Genomic DNA, 25,963 nt, shown 5'->3' with positions numbered 1-25,963 from the left:
CCATGTTTGATCCTGCTCGAGGGGGAGAACATCCTTGTGACGGCTAATCGTCTTTTGAGTTTATAACGTGTTCTAGTGAGCAGCTGACATGATTTTAAGGCAAGAGGACAGACTAAGCTGATCACACAGTCCTAATCATTCAAGAAAACTCTGATATGATTACAGTTCCATCTCTTGAGGCAGGCTTTCCCCACTTTGACTCACGACCGCACCGAGGGACAGAGCTATGGAGGGAGGTGTGCTGACCCTCGTTTGTTCTTTGTTCCCACGCGTTCCCTGCCCCAAACCTCCATGGGCTCCATTTCCCTCCGCAGCACCTAGCACAACTGCTTCTATCGCTTCTGCAGTGTGACCCGTGGAGGTAAACTTGGCAGTGGACCCTGTGTGCCAAACACTTTGGGTGTATGGACAGTTAAAAACGGAAGACGTAATCTTTATCCTGCAAGAACGCACAATCTTATTTGTGTTTACATACGTTCGCAGTCAGTATGTCTGGATAGTGGAGTGAATTATTGTGCAATTTAACGGGTCGGCATACAAAGAAATTAGGTAAAATTATACATGAAAGCAATCAGATACAGGACGTTAAGGTGGGGGGTGGTAAATTCAAATAAGGACACATCAGCCAAAATTTTCTTCCCTGCTGTTCCACATCCCACCTCCACCCTGAAACGCCGGGAGGCCCTGAAGTCAGGAACTTAGGGGAGGACCTTCCCAGCCAGGACTAGCATGGAGCCTGGATGGCGTCCTCAATGGAGAGGTGGTGAGGGGTGGCTGGCACTTAATCCAAGAGTCAGGAAGAAGCTAAGAGAGGGGTTTTCCCCGTCTTTCAAAATGCTTACCCACTGATAGCGTTCCTTTGGTCTTTGTGACTCTTCTGTGAGACACATGGCAGGGGTGACTCCCTCAAATTGAAAGCAGAGAACCGAGAATCGGGATCAGGTAACCTCGTGGGGCTCTCACCGTGCTGGGAGTAGATGATCCGTGCCCGTTCCCCAGCCCGGCCTGGCCGGATTGCTCAGCGGAAGTGTGCGACACTTCCCGAGTGGGGGTGTGTGCACAGTAGCCGGGCGTGTAGCTGAGTGGCTAAGCGGGCAGACCCTGGAGCGACGGCTGTGGTCACGTCCTGCCTTGGGTCGGGCTTTGTGACCTTGGGCACAGTGTGCCAGCCTCCCTGGCCTAGTTTTCTCACCCTTGAGTCGGTCAGGATGGCCCTGCCGATTTCTCAGAGTCGCAGCGAGGATTCAACTAGCTCGGTCACGGAGGGCCAAGTACCGTGTGTTCAATCAGCCACAAGTCTTTTATTATTATCGCTATAAATAAAATAATAATAAAATATCAATTTTGCTTCCAACTCGAAAATATAGGTTTTAGTGCTCGCTTTGGCAGCGCATATACTAAAATTGGAAAAATGAAAAGCTTCGCGGGATCCCTTCTGGGGATGACACACAAATTTGTGACGCATTCCATTAAAAAACCAAAACCAAAACAAAGCAGCGTAAGTCTTAGAACCTAAGAAATATCAGAAACCCTCATTGTTGGCCACAGAGGAGAGAGAAAAACTGGAGCGGCCGCCTGCCTAGATGAGAAGAGGCAGGAATCCCATTTATGCCCCTCTCTGGGGGGCCCTCCCACTCGAAGCCTTCCCCCTTATTCCTCCTCGTTCGTGTGGTCACGCGGGGCTGTCACCTGTGTCCTCGCCTCCCCACAGTGTGAACAACGAGCACTCTGAAACCCTGGGCGTGAACAGACTCTCCAAGGGATGGGGAGGGTGGGAGCTGTTGGAAGAAGGATGGAATTTTCCCCACATGTAAGTTATCATCACCTCGGACCTCGGGTCACGGAATCTGGTTCTGGGCCTTATACCACTCTGAGTGTGGGCCATATGATTTTTAAAAAGGCACCTGGGTGGCTCAGTCAGTTGAGCGTCCGACCCTTGGTTTTGGCTCAGGTCATGATCCCAAGGTTGTAGGTTGGAACCCCAACCTACACGTCAAGCTCTGTGCTGAGCCTGGAGCCTGCTTAAGATTCTCTCTCTCCCTCTGCCCCCTCCCCGCTTGCTTTCTCTCTCTCTCTCCCTCTCTCTCAACCTCTTATATCAAACTCCCTTATCTGAGGCTGCGTTTGGTTGATGACTCCCATTTTAGCTGGAAGGTGGGTATGATTGCAAGATTTAAGCATTTCTCGCCATCTCCTTTGTATTTCTAGCTTTTTATGGGACGAGAGCCCTTGCTGAATGCGCTCCTGGTACCTTTCCTCGACTCCTCAGGTCTCCTGGCTGGAATCTTCTTCATCCTAAACTCCCCCCTGGCCCTAGCCCTGGTCCGAGTGGGCATGTATGTAGCTAGCTCTGGTCTTGATCTCCTCGCCAAGCTCAGCATCAGGCCCTCCGCCCCAACAGCAGCATTGATCTTTCTCACTTGTCCACTGCAGCTGCCAGCCAAGGTGGACGGGGCAGATGTTGGTAGCACTGACCCCGCCTATCGAACCACATAAATGGCAAACTGGACTTTCAGGTGGTGGCTGTTGCTTAGAGGAGGTGGTAACCTGATTAATGTGGTTGTTGGTGTATTAATCGACTCTGAAAAGTATAGCTACCAGGTGGACTTGAAGGTTGAGGTTTGGGCTTCTCTGAACAGGTGTTGTAACGAACAAGTCACTTTCATCTTTCTTTTTCTTTGATCAAAACTGAAAGATGATCATTATTTAGTATGATAAGTGTGTTCTTGAACATGAATTGGAAACAATGAAAATGAAGAATAAGCACAAGGAGAGCTGTGTTTGAAGTCCAAAAACAATCATTTAAAAATGGGTAATTTCAACAGGCATTTGTTACCTATTGTATTTGGTGCTACAGGTTTTAAGGATGAGTAAAAGAAATCCCTAAGACCAGGTAACTCATAGCCTAATTATGGAGACGAAGTACCACACAGCAAACTATATTCCAGACCAGACTTTGTCCAAAGAAGTGTTGTTCTGCTAGTGTTCAGTCAGTCAGGAGAGCAAGTCACAAATTAAACTTGCAGTAGGTCCGGTCTATTACTCTTAGACTTGGCTGCTACAGTTGATTTCTCCTGTGGGTGCACGGCGTCTCGGGCTCACGTTCTCTCTTTATGCAGACCCGCACGTGGTTGGTCACGAGGCCCAGGGTCGCTCCTGCCCCACACCAGGCGCTCCTGCCCCATCTGCCTGGTGTCTGTCGATCTTTCTCGACCACTTTCCAGGACTTCAGCGGATTTATAGAACCAGCACGTTCATCTTCCTGTTCTGCTTTAGCAGCGGTAGAATGCTGCTGCCTGCCTCCCTCCCCCCGATAGACTTTATTTTCTGGAACAATTTTAGGTTCACAGCAAAATGGAGTGGAATGTACAGAGATATTTACAACACATGCAGCGCCTCCCCCCCACGCCTCCCCCCCCCCCCCCCCGACAATGGTACATTTGTTACAATTGATGAACTACATTGACCTGTCCTTATTACCCAGAGTCCATTGTGCACATTAGAATTCACTCTTGGTGTAAATTCTCTGGATTTGGACAAATGTACCCCCAGAAAAGCGTGATCATTTCTCGCTATTGAGATCAAGAATTAGTGGCTTATTAAATACGGGCTTTAGGTTTGAGAAGGGGTGTGTGGTTCTTGGAGAAAAGAGTTTTGTCTGACTTCTCCGCATTTCTACCCAACAAATTCCACTCCCAGATTTTCAGATTGGAGACAGTGGGTGCATGTGGTGCTGGTCACTCTCATCCCTGTGGCTCTTAAGGCTCTCGGTTGCTTGCATGAGGCCTGGGGTCAAGGTCAAGAGGCACACAGGCTGCCCCGCTTTTTCCAGGGTACAGATAGTTACAGTTTGGCTTATTTCTCAGGTTGGTAATCTGGTGACCTTTGCGCCAGGTGACAGGTGAAGGGCAGGTCTAATTAAAATCAGTCTATTAAGCATCTCGGTCGTCATTTATTTTTAGTGGTGCATGAGCTCATGATGTGTTGGCCCTGAAGGAGCTATAAGCTTGCTCTGAAATGTCAAAACTCAAAGCCTTCTCAGCTTTCCTCTCGGTTCTATTTCCTATTCCCACTATCCCCACAGCAAAGGCCAGGCACGCTGTTTTGAAATACTAGTGAAATTTGCAGTGGAGAACAATAAATGTATGTTAACCCCGAGGAAGGCAGACACTCCTGAGAGAGTTTGGGGGGCTTTAATAAAGCATTTCAAGGAAGCAGAGTATCGAATTAATGCTTTTTGTGCTAAAAACATTAAGGTATTTAAATGTGTTATTCTAATCCCTGCTTCAGCCTGGGAACAGAAGGATCTAATATCTCTTATTTAAATCCCAGCCTTCCTAGTCTGGGCCCTTCTTTTCAGCCTAGCACAGGAAGAAACAGGCTATAGGCAGTTGACTTCAGTGAATAGAAACCTGTGTGTAATTGACAACGTACGACCTATTAAAATTTTATATCAAATGCGGCTGCCCGGATCTTAACATATTCTGTACTGTTTAGTGGCGATGTTAGGTTTTCAGAAGCTAGACTCCTGTCTGAGCGCCATTTTAATTGTTCTGTTTCCTGGACACGCAATAAAATTGTCATGGACGCAAGTACAGATGCATAAATCCTGAACCCCCAAGCAGGGGATACTTATTTCAAAGCGAGCCCTTTCTGGTTGTGGAGTAAACTGATCTTGGGCAGACAGGGTGTCCTCCCTTTCTCCAGAGCCACTCCGAAAGCCTCAGCTGCACAGGCAGCATTTATGGCCAAAGCACAGGATCAGGTTATAAGGTTTTTGTTCGGTGAATAAAGAATATCAGGTTCCCTCACGACTCACAACTGTAGGATGGCTGGTCTCTACCTCCTAGGCTGGGAGGAAGAGAATGCTCACGGGACAGTGAAGGCAGTCCGCAGTCAAGTAGTAATTAAGATCAGTGGTAAATATATCGCCCTGTCCCCAGATCACTCATTAGGGTTTTTTCCGCCTTTAAAATTCTTGTTTGTCGAGAAGTTTTTTTTTAGATTTTGGAATCAGGATTGGGGGCCATAGAAGGGTGACTTCAGGTGACTAGACTATTTAGTCGTAAAATTATTCATGTTGAAACTCTGGGTCACGCATCCAACGTGAAAGTGCAGAATACTTTGATTAAGATACTGGCAAGATTGTTTGTCAGAGTTTGATACTAAAAGGAGAATCAAGACCACATTTTGTACACTGTGTTTGTATGTGTGTGTGGTGTGTGTGTGTGTGCGCATGCACCAAACACTGAGATAATCAGCAACCCCTTTAAGCTTTAGAATTAAATACTGGAGGAGTTAAATGAACTTTTTAAGCAAGGAAACTACTGGTAGTAATTGTTAATATATTGTTATAGTGGCAAATTTATATAAATAGCATTTTTAAAAAGCTCTCACCTTCTCTCTCGATTCCAGGCCTGCCTGGCTGCCCCTCCTGAGAGAGGGGCAAGGAGAGAGTGTGAAGGAGGGCTCATCTCCTCTTTCTGGAAGTCGAAGTCTATTCTGGAGGCGGAAACATTTAGCCTTAGTATTTTTGAAAAAACGAATACTTAACACCATGTCGAAAAGAGTCTTTGTACTTTTAGGATGCTTTGGAGATTTTAAGCTTTCTGCAGTTTAAATTTAATATATGCCCAAACATGTGTGTTAAATTCCTAAACTGACTGGGGCATCTGGGTGGCTCAGTCGGTTGAGCTTCGGACTCTTGATTTCGGCTGAGGTCACGATCTCACGGTTCATGAGTTCGAGCCCTGTGTCGGGCTCTGCACGGATGGTGCGGAGCCTGCTTGGGATTCTCTCTCCCTCCTTCTCTCTGTGCCCTTCCCCACTCACTCTGTCTCTCTGTCTCTGTCTCTGTCTCTCTCTCTCAAAATAAATAAACTTAAAAAAAAATTTACATTCCTAAAATGACTGTGGAATTGCACCACCAACATATACAGCAAGATGATAGCACAGCTACCTGTTTTTGGCCTCACGTGGCACAGTCAGACTTGTCACATTGCGCCAGTAGCCTGCGTTCAACCTTCAGTGTACCTGAAGGGGGACAACCTCCATACAGGGAACGTTATCAAAACATCTCCAAATAAGCGATGCCTCCTGAGCTCTCCGATTAGCGGCTCAGCAGATCCTGTGACCATATTGGCCTGTATTTCTCAAGGGTGGCTGGATCAGATGAGGGCTCATAGTTATTTCGTGCAGATTTGTATCACCAATCATGAGGTCTAGGTCGATCATTTTATTCAACCAGCAAGTTAAATGCTTACTCTACTGGGTACTGTGTTGAAAAGTTGTTAATAGGGCAAAGGTCTGGAGGAATTGGGGCTCGCGAGAGAGTATGATTTCAGACTGAAATCACCGTGCAAGGAGCAGGTACGTGGCGAGGTGCTTACACACAGACTTTGTTCGGATGGTTTGCGTCGCCCGACATCCCCGAGACCGCTCGAAAAGACCCGGTAAGCCGGTTTGTGCTAAGCCCTCAAAGTGCTGACGCAGGATGATACTCAGGGGCTTACTGTTGGCTTCTCATAGTCAGAGCATTCGGACCGAAAGAGCAGGCTTCTGGGTTAGCCCTTCCCAGGCGAGCCCTGTGTGAAGCCAAGGATCGTTGCCCTGCTACATGTCATTAAGAACTGTCGCAAAAAGCCTCTAATGAGCCTATAATGTTTTTAAGGATGTTAGTAGAAAACAGAACCAAGAGCCCTGGCATGTTTGGCCAGGAAGTTTGCAAGAAGTGCCCACTGGCATTAGTGGTCAGGAGAAGTGGGGTGTTTTGAACTCCTCTCCACGGGCGATGGAATGAGATCTCGCAGAGGTGCACAGTTGCTTTTGTACTTCTTCCAGTCTCTCCGTCTGTGAGTAGGAGTGCTCTTTCAGGATTATACACCGGTAGCACGTTCCCATTTATATGGAAGTTGATGTACTTTTAAGTAGAACTGTAGTTTTCCTATTATTCATAATTACGGTTAGAGAGGTAATTAGTCCTAGAACCATGATTTTGGTAGGTAGTCACCATTTATGAATGTCCACTGGGTTAGCATGTGGGGTAGGGGATGGAGAGGGAAGGATGGAAAAGAAGGAAAAGGTGAAATCGAGGGAGACAAAGACATTCCCCCATAATGGGAAAATCATCACACTGGATGCACTGAGTTTACTTTAAGAGAGATACCCGCTAAATAGTTCTGGGATCAATTCTTTTTTTTTTTTTTCTTGTTTTAAATTAATATGTTTGTTTTTGAGAGAGAAAGAACACAGAAGGGGCAGAGAGAGACAGAGAGAATGAGAATGAATCCCAAGCAGGCTCTGTACCATCAGTATGGAGCCTGATGTAGGGCTTGAACTCAAACCGTGAGATCCTGGCTTCAGCCAAAGTCGGACGCCTAACCAACTGAGCCACCCCGATGCCGCCTGGGATCGATTCTTGAAACGTCGGTGTCCGTGATGTTCCTGCTCGTGGTCTGTCATCCTCTCTGCTCTTTTATGGGGCAGCTCTTTTATAAGGTTGGGGAAAGGACAGTAACTTCCGTCATCCGGCATTTTGTAGGAAACCGCGTCTTTGATATTGCCACGGTGTGGTCCGAAATTTTTAAGGATGGAGAGAAATCCTGCCACAGGAGGGCCTCCATAACACCTCAGATGGGGGGGGAGATGCTAGGGTGGGTGGAACCCTTCACCGCCGAAGCCGCCGAAGCCGGACACGCTCATCCCTGAAAGTCTGTGAATGTTGCTCATTTAGAACTGGGTCTATGGGGATACCCTATGTATGCAACCCATTATCTCACGGATGGTATTTTTTCTCTATACGCACTCCTTCTGCTTTCGAGAACGTGCTCCGCTCTAGTCCCGACCCTATGAGGCTGCCTCGTGGTCAGGCATTGAATTTTTGCAATAAAACCTGAACTGCGGTTTCAGTTACGTCTTTGTGAGGTGCCATCCCTAATGGCTTCCTCCTGTAGAAGATAGCTCTTTTCTATGTGTACGTTCAAAAAAATTTTTTTTAATGTTTATTTCTTTTTGAAGGAGAGAGAGAGAGAGAGAGAGAGAGAGATACAGAGTGTGAGCGGGGGAGGGGCAGAGAGAGAGGGAGACCTAAGAATCCGAACCAGGCGCCAGGCTCCAAGCTGTCAGCGAGGCTCGAACTCACGGGGCTGTGAGATCATGACCTAAGCCGAAGTCGGATGTGGATGCCTAACCGACTGAGCCACCCGGGTGCCCCTCTGTGTGTACGTTTTTATAATAAGGGAGCACTTGAGTCTAATTGAGAGCCCCTGAGTGAGTTTAAATGTCACTTCTTTATGCCTATACGTAAACTGACCTCAGGTACCTACTGGGTCTGCCCAGACACACCCTCTTGCCCCGCCCTTCCCCTGCAGCCTCTCATATCTGTCCCTCTGCTCTAGGGACTGTCCCAAGCTGCCAACGTTATTTGCTTTTGGAGCTAGGGGCTACGATCAGATGCACTAAGAACTGAGACATGAGATTAAATTTGAGAGAGTCACACATTTTGGGTCAGAGCACAGAGATAGAATGTTCCAGAAGGGGAAAGCTTTCCAGGAGGCCTGGACAACTGGTCCTGTATCAAGTGCACTAAATGCATCTAAGGAACAAACACAGGTCAGGACGCATATTGGTCAGCCAGGGAGGCACTTATTAAACAGACACATAGGATAGTTCAATTGTTTTGAGATTTTAGACACTTTTTTTTTTTTTAATTTCAAAGAGAGAAAATGTCAGAGTGGGGTTGAAGGGCAGAGGGAGAGAGAGAGAAAATCTCAAGCAGGCTTCATGCTCAGCATGGAGCCCAACACAGGGCTCAATCCCAGGACCCTGGGACCACGACCCAAACCAAAATCAAGAGGCAGACGCTCAACCAACTGAGCCACCCAGGCACCCCTGGATTTTAGGCTTCTATGTTAGGTGTTTGTGTATCTACAAACAGATTTGTTTTTTTAAGATGTCGCAATTTTTGAAACTTTTAAGATTACTGACTGCTATAAGAAATAAGGTGTAATATTTTAATGTTTTTTAATGAAAGAGTTTCATAAGGATGTTATCTTTAAATTAATAGGGAAAATGGACATTTTCACAAATTAAATCACAGATGTTGGTCTCTGTGACATTAAAAACAACTTATAAAGTCCTATAGACCAAATTTTGGTTAGTATTTCCTCCCTCTCACCCTCTTAGATTTGAAGACTATTTTAAACGACATTCCAACCCTAGTTTGTACTTACTAGTTGAGGGTTAAAAGCAAAGAAGAGGGCACCTGGATGGCTCAGTGGTTAAGTGTCTGACTTTTGGTTTGGGCTCAAGTCACGATCTCATGGTTTGTGAGTTTGAGCCCCACATCCGGCTCTGTGCTGACAGTGCTTGGGATCCTCTCTGCCCCTCCCTGGCATGCTGTCTCTCTCAAAATAAATAAATAAACTTAAAAAAAAAAGGCATAGAAGAACATACAAAGCTTGAAAGAAGGGGATGAGATTCAGTGTTCCTGCTAATTGTTAAATGTCACCTTCTGAAACTTTTACATGTATCTTCTGCTTTGGAAATGTAAGCCGAGCTAATTAAAACATTTGAACAAGAGAGATCTTGTGATCTTGTCCAGGTCAGTGTTGACTACTTTGGTGTTGTCCAGAGGCAAGCAACATCACCATCACCTGGGAGCTTGTTAAATGCACAACTTGTGCATCAGAACCTGTATTTTTACAAGCTCTCCAAGTGATTCTGATGCTCACTTAAAATTTGAGACTCGTTGACCTAGGCCAGCGGCTTCAAACTTCGTTTTCCGTCATAGGGACTATACAGAATAAATAAATTTAAGAGTCCAATTAGTAAATGTGCTTAGTGAATCTGGTTAATGAGTAAGTGTTGAAGTTCTCTTGGGTGCCCCTGGGTGGAGGGAGTTTCTTGCAACTCGCCTGGCTGAGCTGAGCTCAGTTTGCAAATCAGTAATAGAGATTCACCCCACTTTACAAATGAGATCTCTGGGCTCTAAGAAGGAAGGGATTTGTTTAAACTTGCTCAGATGATATTGCAAAGCAGAATTTAGAAACTTGTTTTGAGACCGGGGCTTTTGTAGATCAGATAAATTAATGCATGATCATTAATTCTAGAAAAGCAGTTACCAAAGGTACTACTTAAGCATCATAGTTGAAATAACTTTAGAAAGTACATTTTCAAGTTTCAGGAACACATATCCCATGAAATTAGATACTCCAGGATACTGAACTTTTTTAAGTCTCCAAAGGAAAACTTATTTTTTATTTTAGAATCTATTGTGTTCGCCAAAAAAGTAGGTAGAATATCTCTCCAGTTGATTAAAGATCTTTGATTTTATGTTTTTATTCACAAGGCACTAAAGTAGTTATAGAACTGTCCCAAGTGCCTAGCTTAGCTCAGATGTGGCCTGGAATTCTTATTTTATGGGTTGAATGTACTATATGCTGGGAAGTGTGGCATGTGATTCCAGGTTACAAATTAAGATTAAAAAAGGAGCTGGTTTGTGCTTCGTGGCAACTTGGCATACTAAAACACTACGTATGACCGAGGCGTAATGGTGCCTATTCCGTTTTGTAGAAATTAGCTGTTTGACATCTGTTTTGAACCCCTCGTGTGTGCTAGAATTATATTTTCTCAAGGCATCGCAGCCGAGGGCATAATAAATCCTTGATGAGAATTTCATGCTTCTAAAATGCTGGGATATGACTCAGTTTATATATCCCAGTCAGGTTTTCTCTTTCTTCTTGCTTTTTTGGGAAAACGCAGCTTTGGACTTGCATAGATTTTGCTTGAAGCCATCGGAATCATGACTCAACTCGTCTGAGATTCAAATCCCACAGTGGCAAATGTAGTGAGTGGACCTGACTTGCTACTTGGCTCTTACTGGTTGGCTTACTGCTAAACCCAATAATGAGAAAACACCTTAAAAATATTTTTTAATGTTTATTTATTTTTGAGAGAGAGAGAGACTGCGCGCGCGTAAGCAGGGGAGGGGCAGAGAAGGAGGGAGACACAAAATCCCAAGCAGGCTCCAGGCTCTGAGCTGTAGCACAGAGCCCGATGCAGGGCTCGAACCCACGAACTGTGAGATCATGACCCGAGCCAAAGTTGGACACTTGACCGACTGAGCTACCCAGGCGCCCCAAGAAAAAAAACACCTTTAACCTCAGAGAAAACCACGGACTTGTTTAGTGGCTTCCCTATTTGGCCACCACAACCCGTCCAGCCTCCCACCACACATGTTCTTGTGGTTGAGATTTCTGCCCTACAGAGTCGCCTTTTGCCCCGTATACCCCCTTTTGCTCTGAATCACTCCAGGTCAGCTGGAGACCAACTTACTCGATGACTTGGGTGGCAAGGAAGATTCTCAAGTCGTCGTAGCCCCAGACTCCCCAGGGCCGTGTGTCTGTCCCTTGTGCTCCTGTACAGAAGACGAGTTCGAGATTAAACAATAGTGGAGTTTCACTTCAGTGAGTGAATGAATGTATTTGAAGAGCCAGTGATGTAATCATTGAGAGGAGTGATCAATGCAGAGGCTCCCAGACTCCCTGCGTTCGCAGAACTGTAGCGTCTCAGTGATTGCTTTGCAAAGCCCCTAGGCCAAGAAAGAACATTGAATACATTGAGCAGTTTCTAACTACGAGGAAGGTAAGGTCAAACAACGAAAGAAGTATTTATGTTCTAACAACTTAGTAGACGTTCGAAACAATCACGGACATAGCTGGAAAAAAATAATACTTTATCTCACCCTTACTAACCATAACCACTCACCGATGCTCTGGTGTGGGGCACCTGTTGAGCCTTGGACAACTTCTCAAACCTCGAAGAAAGCATGGATGTTTCAGCCCTCATTTCCTATTTCACACTGATTTCTGCTTTTTATCATAGCAGCCGTGAAAACTCGGCTTCACAAAGATACGTCATAAAAAGGAATGTAGCATGATCTAATATTGGAACTGTGAGCTCCTTCGAGCTAGTGTTTCGTGCGACTACCTGAGGGATATTGCTGGTTTTCCCTTGAAAATCCATAATTTCCCACTGCAGCACTGCAGGGCCCTTACGGGGAACCCTGGGTTGGGTGGTGTTCCGTTCTCAGACGTGTCCGATTTTTTCTAGCAATTGAAGTTTTGCAGATGGGGTAGGAGACAACATTTGTCTCACACAGGCAATGTGTGATTTCACATAGTGATTTCACATAAATATATCAACCATCTCATGAGGTAGGCTGTTCTCATTTTCCCCATTTCATTGATGGGAAGACAAGGACTCAGAATTACTTCTTCTGTGTAAATAGTATGGGGAACAGAAGAAGGTCACGTTCAGTTATTTAACTTTGAATCCCACATTGGTGTCTCCCTACCCTATATGACCTCTGCTTCTGTTGAGCTTAGAGAAGAAATGGGAAATCAGAGTCGTGTAGCAGATGAGAATTGTGGGGCTGTGTCTGCCGATCAGGAGCTTAATGAGAGAGGTACGTCAAGGTCAGCCCTCGGCTCTAAGTAGCCCTTGCACAAATGTGGAAGGAAGAGCTACAGTTTACATCTCTGGCCGTTAACATTGCTTCCAGTAATTTCCCGTTAGGCTACATTAAAGTAAGTCTAGCATCTGCTACCAGGGAGATGGGGATTCTGTTCCGTTCCGCTCGTAGCTCTCTGGAAGATCATACTTGGGAGCTATTTGTAAGCTCTGAAGCGTGTCTGTTAAACAGTGGGTGAGGGACCTGGGACTGTTGAGCTCGTAGCCCCTGAACTGTGGGAGGAAGGAAGTGATGGATGATGTCTCTCTAGTTCAGCCTTCCTGACATTTGAAAGATGACTTCTACTTGTTCTAGCCTAACCCAAAGGACAGAATTCGTGCTTTTAGGTTATCAACCACAAAAAAGTAGCAGTAATGATTTTTGGTTGCAGTTGCCCTAGGAGACCATAAACTCCCGTTATCGAAAGTCACTGTGAGAATGATTAAAGAGATAGTAGATTGTACAACATGGCTCCTAAAAGCCTTTCGACCCCCAGATTCTGTTTTTCTAATTTGCTAATTTCCATTCCTTTGAGCTAAGGCTCCCAGAGTACCTGTGCTTTAAGTTCAGTTTGCTGTCTCACCAGACACAGAACGGTCTCTGGGTTGGTAAAATTAAATGTAAGGTAAATTGTAAGTTTTCCGTTGGAAACAGGTATCCTGGAGGTCAGAGGCCATATGAGAAGTCATAGGTGTACTGAGAAGGTCCTTGCATGTCTATTCTAGTTTACAAGTACCATGCGTATGTGGGTGCAGCCAGCATACCTCTGGGAGACCCAGACAGGCCTTTTACTGTGTGTGTGTGTGTGTGTGTGTGTGTGTGTGTGTGTGTGCGCGCGCGCGCACGCCATTCGGGAGTTTACCCGTGAATTTTTTTTTCACCCAAAGTGACTCTCAGCTTACCAGTTCAGAATTTAAAATAAATCAGTCCCGAGGTACTAATAGATTTACCATGTCATTGTACTATCTGGTCTTACACTCCAAACAAATACTTCGTTATAATGAACTTTGCTGTGCTTTAGAGCCCGTATGTTTACTTTGGGTCTTCTTCCCAGATGATTTGAGGGCTTATAAGAAATAGCCCCCATCCTTCGATTCCTTGTGGAAACACCCCATCTTCCTGCAAAGGCTGTCTTGTCTTTGGGCTTTGGGCTGTGCTCCTGCACAGTTCAGCTTTGGTAGTCCTGTCCCGGTGACCAACCCCCCCCCTTCTTAAATCCTTGTGCCTTGGCTGCCCTTCAGACACTGCCTCCATTTCTGAGGTGGAGAAGGAAAAGGCTTTCTTCTCCCTTACCCTCATCCTATTTCTGCACTTCTCAAGCCATGCCAATTTTCTTTCCCTTCTGTGAAAGCCGATTTTACAGACAGTTCCCTTGCCAGCCCTAGGTTGCGTATGATGTACAGCAAAGCAAAAATGGGGTCTGTGCTAGTTTTCTGATTTATTTGGAAGACGTTTCCTAAGACCTCTGTATCCAGCTTCCCTGCCTTTATCGTTCGGTGGGGGGACACATGTGCCCCTGAGGAGTTTGCACGTATGGTCACCACCGCACAGAGCGATTACAAACAGGCTGTGTTTTCAGTTAGTTTTGACTTGTGTATTTCATCTGTGAAGTTGGCAACTACTTGAAAGCCACAAGCTACTGTTTTCTGAAAGCTTCTTTGCACATGAGCATAAAACGTATGTATTGGATTTGGAAATTGTCCAATAACTGCCCTTTTAATGCAGCTCAGTGTAGATTACAGCTGTTTCCTCTGGAAAGACGCATCCAGTCATCACTTCTTTCTTCTCTTACAGAGTGTCTCCTCTGCAGAAGTCCGAGATAGTGGACGTGGTTAAGAAGCGGGTAAAGGCCATTACCCTGGCCATCGGGGACGGTGCCAACGACGTTGGGATGATCCAGACCGCTCACGTGGGCGTAGGCATCAGCGGGAATGAAGGCATGCAGGCGACCAACAACTCGGATTATGCCATCGCGCAGGTCAGAGGCGCGTTGACCTGCTGTCCCGTCCCCTTGGCAGAGGTATCAGCCGGGCATGAAGGCCTGGTTGGTGCTTGACCTCGGTCCAGCCCTAAGAACCCTGCCCCCTCTTTTGAGGTTGTGTCTAGACAAACTCGCCAGAGTATTTGCATTTCCCTGTGGTCTTGCTCTTGTGCGGCTTGAGGGCCCTGTGCTGCGGGTTGTTGTGGTTGTCGCGGTTGTATTTGTCAGCGGTGAGGTTGGCCGAGCTCTCTGTCCTCCAGACGAGGCATCGTCCCTGACGGATAGGTCTCGGGTCCTGCTGATGAGAGCCTCTCACCCTCAACTCCCGCATGGGCTGCCTGTCCTGGTCCTGTTCCTTATGGCATCCCTTGCTGAAGGATGGCCATGCTCATAACATTAATTCTCTACCGTCCCCATCCCAGAGTCTCTCCTCTTTTCAGAAGGCGCTAGAACACTCTCTCATCAGGCATTGAAAGTCAGGGGAAAGCAGTGATTTACAACCGCCAGCCACCCTTCTCTACGGCCATAACCAGGGTGCTGCCCAGACCCGCTGCTCTGAGATGAACCCACGGTCAACAGCAAACAGCCTCTTGCTGCCAGACCAAGTGCAGCCCGTTCCTCTCTGGATCACGTGTTGCCCGCAGAGGGGCCCAATGTACTTTGTAGTTACTGAGCAGATGACCTGACAATGAGAGAGATGTCTGCTCCTCAGAGAGAGCCAAAACCTGAAGGAAAATAGCCAACCGCCTCACCCTAGGTATGACAGATCCAGATCATTTGCCCCCCTTGATCATCCAGAAAATCTGGACCTCACAGTGGACACCGATCATGGCCTCCTGTCTACAGGTTACAGTAACTTGTGATAAAACGCCTGAGCGTTTGGTGGTCAGCCAGTGTTTTGTCATTTCAAGTATGTGTTAACCTTAATCACGTGAACACAAGTAATAGTGGCGTTTTCTCCCTTCAAGCTGAAATCGGGGGCTGCGTATACAATGTGAAAGAGCTTCCAACGCCCCCAGGGCTGCGGGCTGGTCCTGCGCAGCTTGGGGGCTCTCCCTCCCCGGAGTGGGGTTCTAGAGCATGAGATCACCTCTCAGACTCCCTTCCGGCTCGTGGTTCTGCAGACACAGGGAGGAATTTACAAAATCCTCCTGGCTCCGGAAAGCCCACGAAATCAGTCTTGTTTCTCTGTTGATTTCAAAGAAATCCTCAGGGTAATTGCTAAAGTTGGTAGGGGAAGGAATTCTGATATTCCAGGTGGGAACACTGGGGCTCCTTCCCATTAGGTGACCTGCCTCGGGTCCGAGCACTGGGGGTCAGAGAACACCAGACCTGCACGTGACCTTGGGGACCAGTCCCGCACACCTGCCCGTTCACTCTCCCGAGTCCACCACTCCGAGGCCTGTGAGACTCCCGCTTCCTGTAGTCTGTCAGCAACTGTAGATGTTATACACCCCCAGCATTATTAAATACTTGAGTTATGGCATCATGTGGCTGGAAGGGATCTTTAGAGGTTTCCTAGGAGTTCCAGGCAAATATTTGCCTGTCTTTTTCTTTAAAATGTCTGGGGAAGGGAGATTCCATGACCTGCTTTATTGAAACTGCATACTAATAGGCTGTGGGATCTGGAGCAGTGATTGCTCTCTTCAAGTTGACAGCATGAAAGCAGGGTAGGGAGGAGAGAGAGAGAGACAGACAGACAGACAGACAGACTTAGGGGTCTCCTTCCCCTTCCAGTATTATAGCCGCTGCCAAAGGAACTGATGCACGGCCCCATGTGTCTGTGGGTCTTTGTTTCTCCTGTCCGTGGTCCTGCCCATGCCTGGGGAGGGGTCCTGCTGCTTCAGGGTAGCCTTCCTCCTGGCCTTACACCTTCCCCACCCGACACTGTGCCTCGGCCGCTTCAGTCAGAAGTTAGAGATGCCACAGTTTTATGAGTCCCGTTGCCCCTCGTGAAATGATAAACGTCTCTGGCAGAAGTTAACATCGTGTGCTTTGTCTTTTCATTTCACGTGGATGAATACGTTTTTGATCGGATCTTTGAGGAAGTGCCCCGGAAGGTTGTATACCGAAGGAAGAAAATGTAGCTCGCAGGCTTGTCCTTGGGAAAAACGATGAAAGAGGCCAGGCTCCGGTTCTACCTCTTTTCCGCCTGCCTGTGCTTTTATCCTCAGAGGCAGCTGCTGGGACTCACGGCCGCCCCTGTGCTGCTGCCTTGCCCGCTGGCGAGTGTAGCCCTCGGCTGCCCGTTCTCCTCAGGAGAGGATCCTTCCTGCCCCCAACCTTCTTAGCGTCTTTTGAGCGACCTCATGAAAATAGCATTTTGATTTAGGGTGTGTGTGTGTGCGTGTGTGTGTGTGTGTGTGTGTGTGTGTGTATTTCCTGAAAACAGATCATTGTAGCGTTACACTTGAGTCATTCCGGATGACTCTAGCAGATGTTCTCTGTGCCCACCGAAGTTTAGCATCAGGGGGTCCAGGTCAAATGCAAACTTCCTTTTTATTTGTTTAGCCAGTTATTTTATGATTCCCCAATCCCCTTTGGAATCCTTAATGAGCTTTTATGGGGAGTTTTATTTTTCCATATGAACCTACTCCTGCCATTTTGAAGTGGCCATTTAGCTTTTGGAGTACGTAGTTGAGTGACCGCCCTACCCCCATCTCCTGGAACAACTCATGAAATGTGATGTCGTGTCAGATCTTTAGAGCTAATGGGAACCTATTGTGTGGTTTCCTCTTGAAACAGAACGGTTTTGTTTTTAAATACTGCATTTCTAGTCAGAAATTTTCTTTTCTACAGTTAAATTTAATTTCAGAAGTAATCAGAAATAGGCAGTTTGCCATATCGAAAGAATTTTTTTTGCACGCATCACTTTTTTTCTACTTAAAAAATGTTTGTTTATTTTGAGAAAGAGAGAGTGCACACAAGCAGGGGACGGGCAGAGTGAAAGGGAGAGAGAGAATCCCAAGCAGGCTCCACGCCGTCAGCACAGAACCCCATGTGGGGCTCAGTCTCACAAACCATGAGATCATGAGCTGAAATCAAGAGTCATATGCTTATTCCAGGTGCCACTCTACTTTTTTCAATTTAAATTCGAGTTAGTTAACATAAAGTGTAGTATTGGTTTCAGGAGTAGAATTTAGTGATTCATCACTTACATGTAACACCCAGTGCTCATCCCAACAGGTGCCCTCCTTAATGCGCCTCCCCCATTTAGCCCATCCCCCCACCCACTACCCCTCCGCAGCCCTCAGTTTGTTACCTAGATATAAGAGTCTGTTATGGTTTGTCTCCCTCTCTGTTTTTATCTTGTTTTTCCTTCCCTTCCTCTATGTTCATCTGTTTTGTCTCTTAAATTCCACATGAGTGAAATCATATGATATTTGTCTTTCTCTGATTTATCTTGCTTAGCATAATACACTCTAGTTCCATCCATGTTGTTGCCAATGGCAAGATTGCATTCTTTTCTATGTCCGAGTAATACTCCATTGGTAATATATACACCACATCTTTATCCACTCAGTTGATGGACATTTGTGCTCTTTCCATAATTTGGCTATTGTTGATAGAGCTGCTGTAAACATTGGGGTGCTTGTGCCCCCTTTGAATCAGCACTTTTGTATCTTTTGGATAAATACCTAGTAGTGCAAATTGCTGGGTCATAGGGTAGTTCTCTTTCTAACTTTTTGAGGGACCTCCACACTGTTTTCCAGAGCGGCCGCCCCAGTTTGCATTCCCACCAACAGGGCAGGAGGGTTCCCCTTTCTCCACATCCTTGCCAGCATCTGTCGTTTCTTGAGTTTCTAATGTTTGTGGATATTCTCAATATAGCCTGACGATCTCTCTTAGGAGAATGAGCCTGAGGACGACGACGACGACCCTCTGACTTGGAGTGGGTAATTGAGGGTTTAGTTCTAGGCAACCGACGGGACATCAGTGTGACACAAGACTAATTAATGCGTAGACATTGTGAATTTAAACAGGATTGCCCCTAATGGTGCCTTTGTACCGGAGCACGACACGGTCCACAAAAACAAACAACAGCAACAAAGAACAAACCTTATTTCCCTCCCTCCAGCTCAGTATTCGCTTTTGGGGACCTTTGTGGGGTAGGACACAGAAAGCCAAGCCAGGCTAAGAGGAAGCTGAAGGGATAGGATTCAAGTGGCGCCCGAAGACCCTCCTACCCCAAAGAAGATTCAAATATCTCATTTAATATTGGATATCGCTCAGTATTTCAAGCAGCAAGAGCCATTACATCATCGTTGACCTCGTACCCGCTGCCTGCTGGGTTTTTGTTTTTCTTGACTGCATAGCACTCTAGCAAGAGGTACTGTGCCCTGGTTGGGAGCAAAAAAGGAGGACACAATGAGTGTAGAAGTGAAGGCTGTGTGTGTGTGCCCGAGTGCGGGTGCCCCTCTGTGCACGTGCAGCTGCTTTTAACCTGCAGGCTGATGGTGGAAATAGGTCATGTACACATATGTGCATCCCTGTTGTAAAAAGGGTACTGGTGCCTGAGCGTTCCTGTCCCTTGCTCCCGAAGTCACCATAAACTCTAGTCGAAGAGAAGCATCTGGTTGCTTTGCTTTTCTTCCAATTCAAGTGGTCACCTTCTCCTAAGAGTTGAGGACCCTCCCGCCCCGGCGAAAAAAGTATTTGTGTAAGCAGGACGTCAGGAGGATAACAGTTGGAGGTCCACTGTTGTGTTTGGGGGAAAATAACAATTAGGTGGATCTGAGACGAGATTTTAGTCGTCCTCACTGGACCTGAAAGCTTTGCGTTTTGTTTTCGGGAGGGAGCGGTTTTCTCGGGTTATCTGCACACTCCGCTTTCCTCTGCTCCCTTACCCGTCTCCCAAGGCCATTTTGCGGCTTCTGTTCCTAACCGATGGGCGGTCCTGAACTTCGTTCTTTTTCTTTCTCAGTTTTCCTACTTGGAGAAGCTCCTGTTGGTTCACGGCGCCTGGAGCTACAACCGCGTGACCAAGTGCATACTGTACTGCTTCTACAAGAACGTGGTCCTCTACATTATCGAGGTGAGCAAGGTTAACCTCTTCGCCGAGGCGGAAGGCCTTCACGTATTGAAGGTAACTTCAAGAGAGGATGTTGTTCGTGTAGAGCTGAAGAAAAGGTGGGGGTGGGGGGAACACATGGGAAAGCCGTGACACACGTGGCCTCTCGGAAGCAGGGGGCACCTTGCAGGTGGAGGTCCTCATGCCGAGCCACCGGTGCACGGAGACTCTGCATCTGGCCCGAGTGGAACTTCGCTGTCACTCACACCCCGCGCCCCCCAGGGTGGTCAGCGCCTGGGCGGCAGATGCTTGCACCTGTCTTGGTGGCCCCTGGGACGTTTCTAGGCAACCCAGTCATCCTTACCTTCCCTGGAATGAAAGGGTCTGACTTCTTGCTGTATTTCTCATGGAACCTGCACGTTACCCAAGCACTGATTTGTCACTTGTGGGATATCTGGACCGTACTATTTCAATGGGGTAAGGCTGGGGAGTAAGCAACTAAGGTAATTAAAAATATCTCTTGAACTCACTGGGTTGTGAAGCTGGTTTTCAAGATGTTGATTCAATTGCAGGTGGGCTTATTTTACTTATTAGGGGGACTAGAGCAGGAGAAGGGTGGGCCCAGGGAAAAGTGGAACGGGCCCTTTCTGTGTGAGCTCAGTGGGAGTACCAGCCAGGACAGCTGTGCTGCAAGGGGTTGGCTTTTGAGGCCATCTTGACTAATAGGTTTCCAAGTGTGTTTAGAAAGGAGGAAGCAGGTGGTCGCTCCAGAGAGATAGAAAAGCAACGTTAATTGTGGATGGTGTCAATATGGCATTCTGTTACGAGTTATTTTGTGTCTGATTTCTCAATGCTTGGCAGAAATAATAACCAAGGCATAGATCAACGTTTTCTGATGCGGATCTTTAATGTACTCAGCTCGGGAAATTTAACAAGTGGTTTGACTAGCCATTTCTTTACCAAATTGTCTACCCTTTCCTATCAAATATTCGGGTCAGACACATAAGTTCACATCACTCACTCTGTAGCTAAACTATTAGTGGGTAATTTTCCTGAGTTGTGCAGGTTGTTCACTGTACAAGGCTGCCCAGCCGAAGGGGTAAATGGGGCAGAGATGTAGGAAAACCAGGAAAAAGAGATGCGTTTTTCTAATTTACACAAAGGCAGTCGACTCACCGCGTCTGTCCCTCTTGTGCGGTAATAACACAGCTCAGTCCATGCCACGTAAGAACTTGTAGATATGACGGGTCTCATAGTTTGTGTCTTCCTTTTGTCTGCGTTATTACACAGTTTTTTTGGAGGGGGGCACTTAAATACGTTTGCCCTTCTGTTTCTGTGACATTTTTTTCCCTCCGTGGTAGGAGTCACTCCTGAATGTCACTGGGGGTCATAGCTAACCAGTGCTGTGGTCTGCAGGAGTGTAGGAATCCCTGCTCCCACGTGCCATCCGAAGTTTTACGTGCACTTTCAGCTCCTGTAGCATTTGGCCTCACAAGATTTCTTAACAATCTGTTTTTCCTCAAAGTCAGCAAATTACAGATAGTCTAGACGTCTTATCAGGACATTTTACATGAAGCCCCCAACCCTTTGGCTTCCCAGAACTTCTTCCCAGGAAGTGCTTAGTCATTTACACCTCCTATCTTGCCCCCCGCCCCACCTTTTTTTTTTTTTTAATTTCAAGAGGGCTAAGGATGAGAAGAGTATAATTTTTGTCTGTCTGGAAAATTCTCTCTGGAATGAAACCCTGAAAATGCCGTGTGAGTTCCTTAAATTAATTTTTCGACTGTAGCTGAGCCACAGCGGTAAACAGTCTTTTGTAAACAGCCTTTAAAAACATTCTTGGTAACATTTAAAAATGAAATAAAGTCTCCACCACTCTGGTCTCCATTTTTTATTTAGTATTTCTAGGAGATTTAATTCGAAAGCCAAGAGAACAAAATCCTCGCCTGTGCCCGGAGCATTGACTCGGTGTGTATATAGCCTCTGTGCCACCAACATGCACTTTAAGTGTAATTTTAAAAACGGGAAATTTTAGTGTGTTTTGAACCGAAAGATCAAACCTTATCGTACTTTGATTTGCTCCTTTGCGATGAATAGTTTTGCATTCTGAGGGTTACCTTGTAGCTAATTGAGAAGGAATTCTATCGCGTATTACTCTCAAATGGTTTTCTTGTAGCTCAAGGAGAAACCCTTGGCAACAACCAGTAAGTTCTCGTGTCAAACAACCTCTGATATATATACTATCAGTCATTTAAAAATACAGTCTAGAGGCAATTTGGCGGAGTGACAAAAGACGCACAGGTAGGCATGTGCACGCACACACGCACACACACACTTAGAGTCTTAGGCATTGCCGTGAGGATTATGGTGATTTGAATTACCAGTAAAGATTATATGGTACACCTATGAGCCTGTGATGCTCACTTGGTCCACTGACCTATGAAACTTGATTTTCCTGCGGGACCCACGGCTCTCTCCTCACCTCAAGACGGAATGCAAACTGAAAGTCCCCGCCACTCTCGTCCCCTGCTTGCTTAGGCGTATTCTTTCGGGACCCTTTGCTGTGTTTACGGACGTGTTGACATATACAAGCAAATCAGTGTTTTTACACACAGGTCCTCATGCTCTGTAATACGGTCTGCAGCTCACGTTAGACCTCACACCGTACTTTTGGGACCATCCCTGTCACTACACACAGGTTCATCGCGTGCTGTTTCGCAGAGTAGCTTCTTGATCTGTTTCACCTTTCCCAGATTGATGATCAAGTCCTCTCCCTCCCACCCACAAAAAAGCCTTGCGGAATAACAGCTTTCCCTCTAAGGAGGCCATAAATACTCGACCGAAATGATAGTGATCTAATTCGAGCGTTGCCACCACAGTGCCTTGACCGTCACGCACGATCAGTTGATAAGTCTGTACCACGGGCTCCTTCTTGCTGACAAACCTTAGTGCTATTTGACGTGTCATGTAAAATTTCTTCGGGCCGAAGTAACCGACGGTTAGAGTGATTATAAAATAGGAACAAAACGATGGGATCAGTGATTTCATGGTCACCCTATTAATAAGCAAAACAAAAGATACATAAACCTTGGCTCTCTGTTCCCTCCACTACTGCCTTTATTTAGTATTTCTTGCCTGCGTGATAGCAAAGACCGCTAGCTTTGCTCCATCAACCATCTATATGCAGCCCGGATGAGCCTTCTGACATACATTTGACTCATTCCAGTGACTGGCACAGTTTCTGGAACATAGACACTCAGAAATGGTGGCAGCGAGTAAACAAATGTCACTGCCCCCCTCAGACTCAGACAAGCAAAGGAGGGGCGGAGGGAGAGAGAGAATCTTAAGCAGGCTCTGTGCCCAGTGCAGAGCCGGACGTAGGGCTCGATCTCAGGACACAAGGTCATGACCAGAGCCAAAATCAAGAGTCAGATGCTTAACCGACCGAGCCACCCAAGTGCCCCATCCTCGAACTCTTCAAGGTTCTTATGGCTCCTGATGGAATCCCCAGGTCTGCCTTCCTGCCCCTGCCCCTCGTGGTCTGGATCCCGATTGTCACCGGCCTTATATTTCACTCCATCCCTCCTCATCTGTTATTAGTGCTGCTAATGGACAGTAAGATACACCTTTACTACGCTTACAGTTCTGTGCATTAAAACTGGATTTTTTTTTAAAGTTCATGTGTTTTTGAGAGAGAGAATGCAAGTTGGGAAGGGACAGAGGGAGAGGGGAGGAATCCCAAGCAGGCTCTGCACCAACAGCACGGAGCCCGACGCGGGGCTCAAACCCACAAACTGTGAGATCATGACCTGAGCCAAAGTGGGACGCTTAACCAATTGAGCCACCCCTACGCCCCACGATGGATTTTTATCATTAGAAACCAACTGGCAGTTTTCTGTCTGCCTCTTGTAGATGATGCCCAGAATATCACAAAGAGTGTCTGGAGATGGGTAATGATGGCTGCCCAATGGTGTGAATGTACATTAAAACGTGATTAGGATGGGGACGTCAGGGTGGCTCTGTCGGTTGAGTGCCCGACTTGGGCTCAGATCTGTGAGTTCGAGCTCCGTGTCGGCTCTGTGCTGACAGCTAGGAGCCTGGAGCCTCCTTCACATTCTGTGTCTCTGTCTCTCTCTCTCTGCCCCTCCCTCCCTGCCCCTCCCCCCTCTCCCAAGAATGAATAAACATTTTAAAAAGATTAGTATGGTAAACTTTATGTTATGTGTATTTTACCATAATAAAAAACATGCCAAAAATTTTTAAAAAGAACATCACCAGCACTTTGTTGGTTGAATCACATGGAGGGAAACAAAAACGTGTAGCCAGGACCCTATGCTTTGGAGAGCTCATTGAAGGTTTTTTCAAACCTTCAATGTAGTGTAGTTTATGTAGTTTTGTTTACGTGTAGTTTTGTTTTGTATCAGCGATTAAATGCTAAGTTTGTGGCTGTGACCAGATGACCATATTTCTCAGAAGGTAAATTTCCGCTGGGGGCTAGACCACGCAGAACATCTTAGCCTTGTGGGGCAAACAGGGCTCTTGTCAGCCAGCTAGAGGGGGTGCGTTCCTTGTGTGTCAGAGGTAGGGATAAAATTAGTGAAGGCAAGGAGGTAGGGTTGGGTGGGATATATGAGTGGCCAGAGAAGGGGATCTAAATAACTAGACAGGAGTTTTGTTGCTATTAGAAGCTGGGGTTCCTTTTTCATTCTGGAATAAGCAAGTGACATAGTAAAAGCGATTTCAGAAAACTCATATGTCAATATGTAGGGCAGATGGCAAGCAGAGACCTTTAATGTAATTTTGTAGTTTTAACCTGGAGCATAAATCATGACCATTATGTAACTATTTCCCAGCATAATTTATAAGCAGAAAGGAACAACTGATTTAAAAAAAAAAAAACTCTTTGATTTCCACAATGGTAGGCATTTACCGTAAATGTAAAGATTGGGGAAAAATCCGTATACATTTTTGAAGTCCTCATGCGACTGCTTGGTGATAATTCCCGAAAGAGAGAAGGGTCGATTAAATCCTTTAAAGTTCCTACGCTATTTAACAAAGTAGGGGTTCGCTACTCAGAATTTCCTGAATAGGGTACAAAGCCTAAGAAAGTTTCAAAGGATAACAGCTTCCGCGTGTTAAGCGTTTACTAGGTGCACTGGTTTGTCCTCAGACTTTCTGAACCCCTAGGGAAAGGTAATATTCGGAATGGAGAAAAGTTTTAATGATAATAAAATTCAAATAGAAAAATAATAGGGAAGTTACTTGAATTTAACCTGCATTTCAAAAAATTATGATACGGATCCCTTATAAACTTTGATGTGTGATGTAAAGACAAGACCCCAAATCATCTTTGAAATAGATGAGACTTTGAAATTATGATTATTATTATAATTACGATGGCGATGAGTTGGTGGCTCCTAGTATAGAGAATAACAATAACTTAGGTATTGATGTGAAAAAAGGGAATTTTATACTACTTAGAGTGTCTGCTTATTTTTGGCAACACATATAAGGAATTTTAATGTTTTCTTGGGGTCATTAGACTGGTATGGGATACTGGCCAGGAACTGGGATGCATATTTGGCATGGAGGTCTGGAAATATCACTGAATAAGACAGATTTAAACCCCTGCAATTTGAGATCAAATGCAACTAACCAACAGAATTTTGTTGAAAGCTAATTAAGACTTGTCAGTATCTGACAAGCCTAACACAAACAACAAAAAGCCTGTGCTCTAGAACGTTCCAAAATGTTTACCAGCATTTCGTTTTCCGTACCTTAAAACTAAAACAGTAAAATGAATTATGGTTCATGTATAAACTGCCATTTTCACCCAAAATATTCTCAGAGAAGTACTTTGAATTTGTTTTTTTTCTGAAAACATACACATAATCTTTTTTGTTGTGATATAGTTTTTTGCTGTCGGACCTCAGAGGTTTGGGGTTTTTTTTTTCCCTCCATTTTTTAGATCATTATTGTTTGAGAATAATTATATCTCAATGACTTGTAGGCGGCCCCTTCTTTCATTTACCATCTGACTAGCTTCTCATTGTGGAGCCTTAATGTGCGAGAGATGCTGCAGATTTGGTGAGCCCTGTTCCAAGCTGGCATCTGTTTCCCAAGAGTAACCCGGGCTGCCTTGTAAATGGGCTTTGGGCAGATTTTGCTTTAAATCTTAGAATCAACAAAGAATAGACATTTTAAAACTTTAAAATATTATCCAATAACGTTTTCTCCTTTTAGTTACAATGCACGACTTAAACCCGCCTCGAAAAAAAAGAACGTATTTCATTCTTGACACATAAGAGATCTCTTTATGGTGAAAGACCAAATTCCTGGTAGCTAAGCTTCCCTCTTCTGAACTGTCCGTCTGCCTCGTGAGAGGTGGCTTTAGGTTTCTTGATAAAGAGCCCTGATTTGAGGGGCTAGATTGCAGTGACGAGCTTAAAAGTTAGCATGT

At 45.8% G+C, this 25,963-nt stretch overlaps 1 protein-coding gene across 4 annotated transcripts in view; it reads left to right on the top strand.

Moving 5' to 3' along the window:
• The window catches only part of ATP8A2 (ATPase phospholipid transporting 8A2), a 598,035-nt gene that overhangs the window by 351,503 nt on the left and 220,569 nt on the right, over positions 1 to 25,963 (top strand). For all 4 annotated transcript variants that reach the window (XM_078445879.2, XM_078445975.2, XM_078445933.2 and 1 more), the window contains 2 exons: positions 14,306 to 14,489; positions 19,417 to 19,527. In XM_078445879.2, the coding sequence (XP_078302005.2) occupies positions 14,306 to 14,489; positions 19,417 to 19,527 (295 nt within the window). The remainder of the gene's footprint in view (positions 1 to 14,305; positions 14,490 to 19,416; positions 19,528 to 25,963) is intronic.

This window comes from Panthera onca, chromosome A1, assembly GCF_046562875.1.
Source record: "Panthera onca isolate mPanOnc1 chromosome A1, mPanOnc1 haplotype 2, whole genome shotgun sequence".
Lineage (NCBI taxonomy): Eukaryota > Metazoa > Chordata > Mammalia > Carnivora > Felidae > Panthera > Panthera onca.
This window is presented reverse-complemented; position numbering and strand designations above follow the sequence as displayed.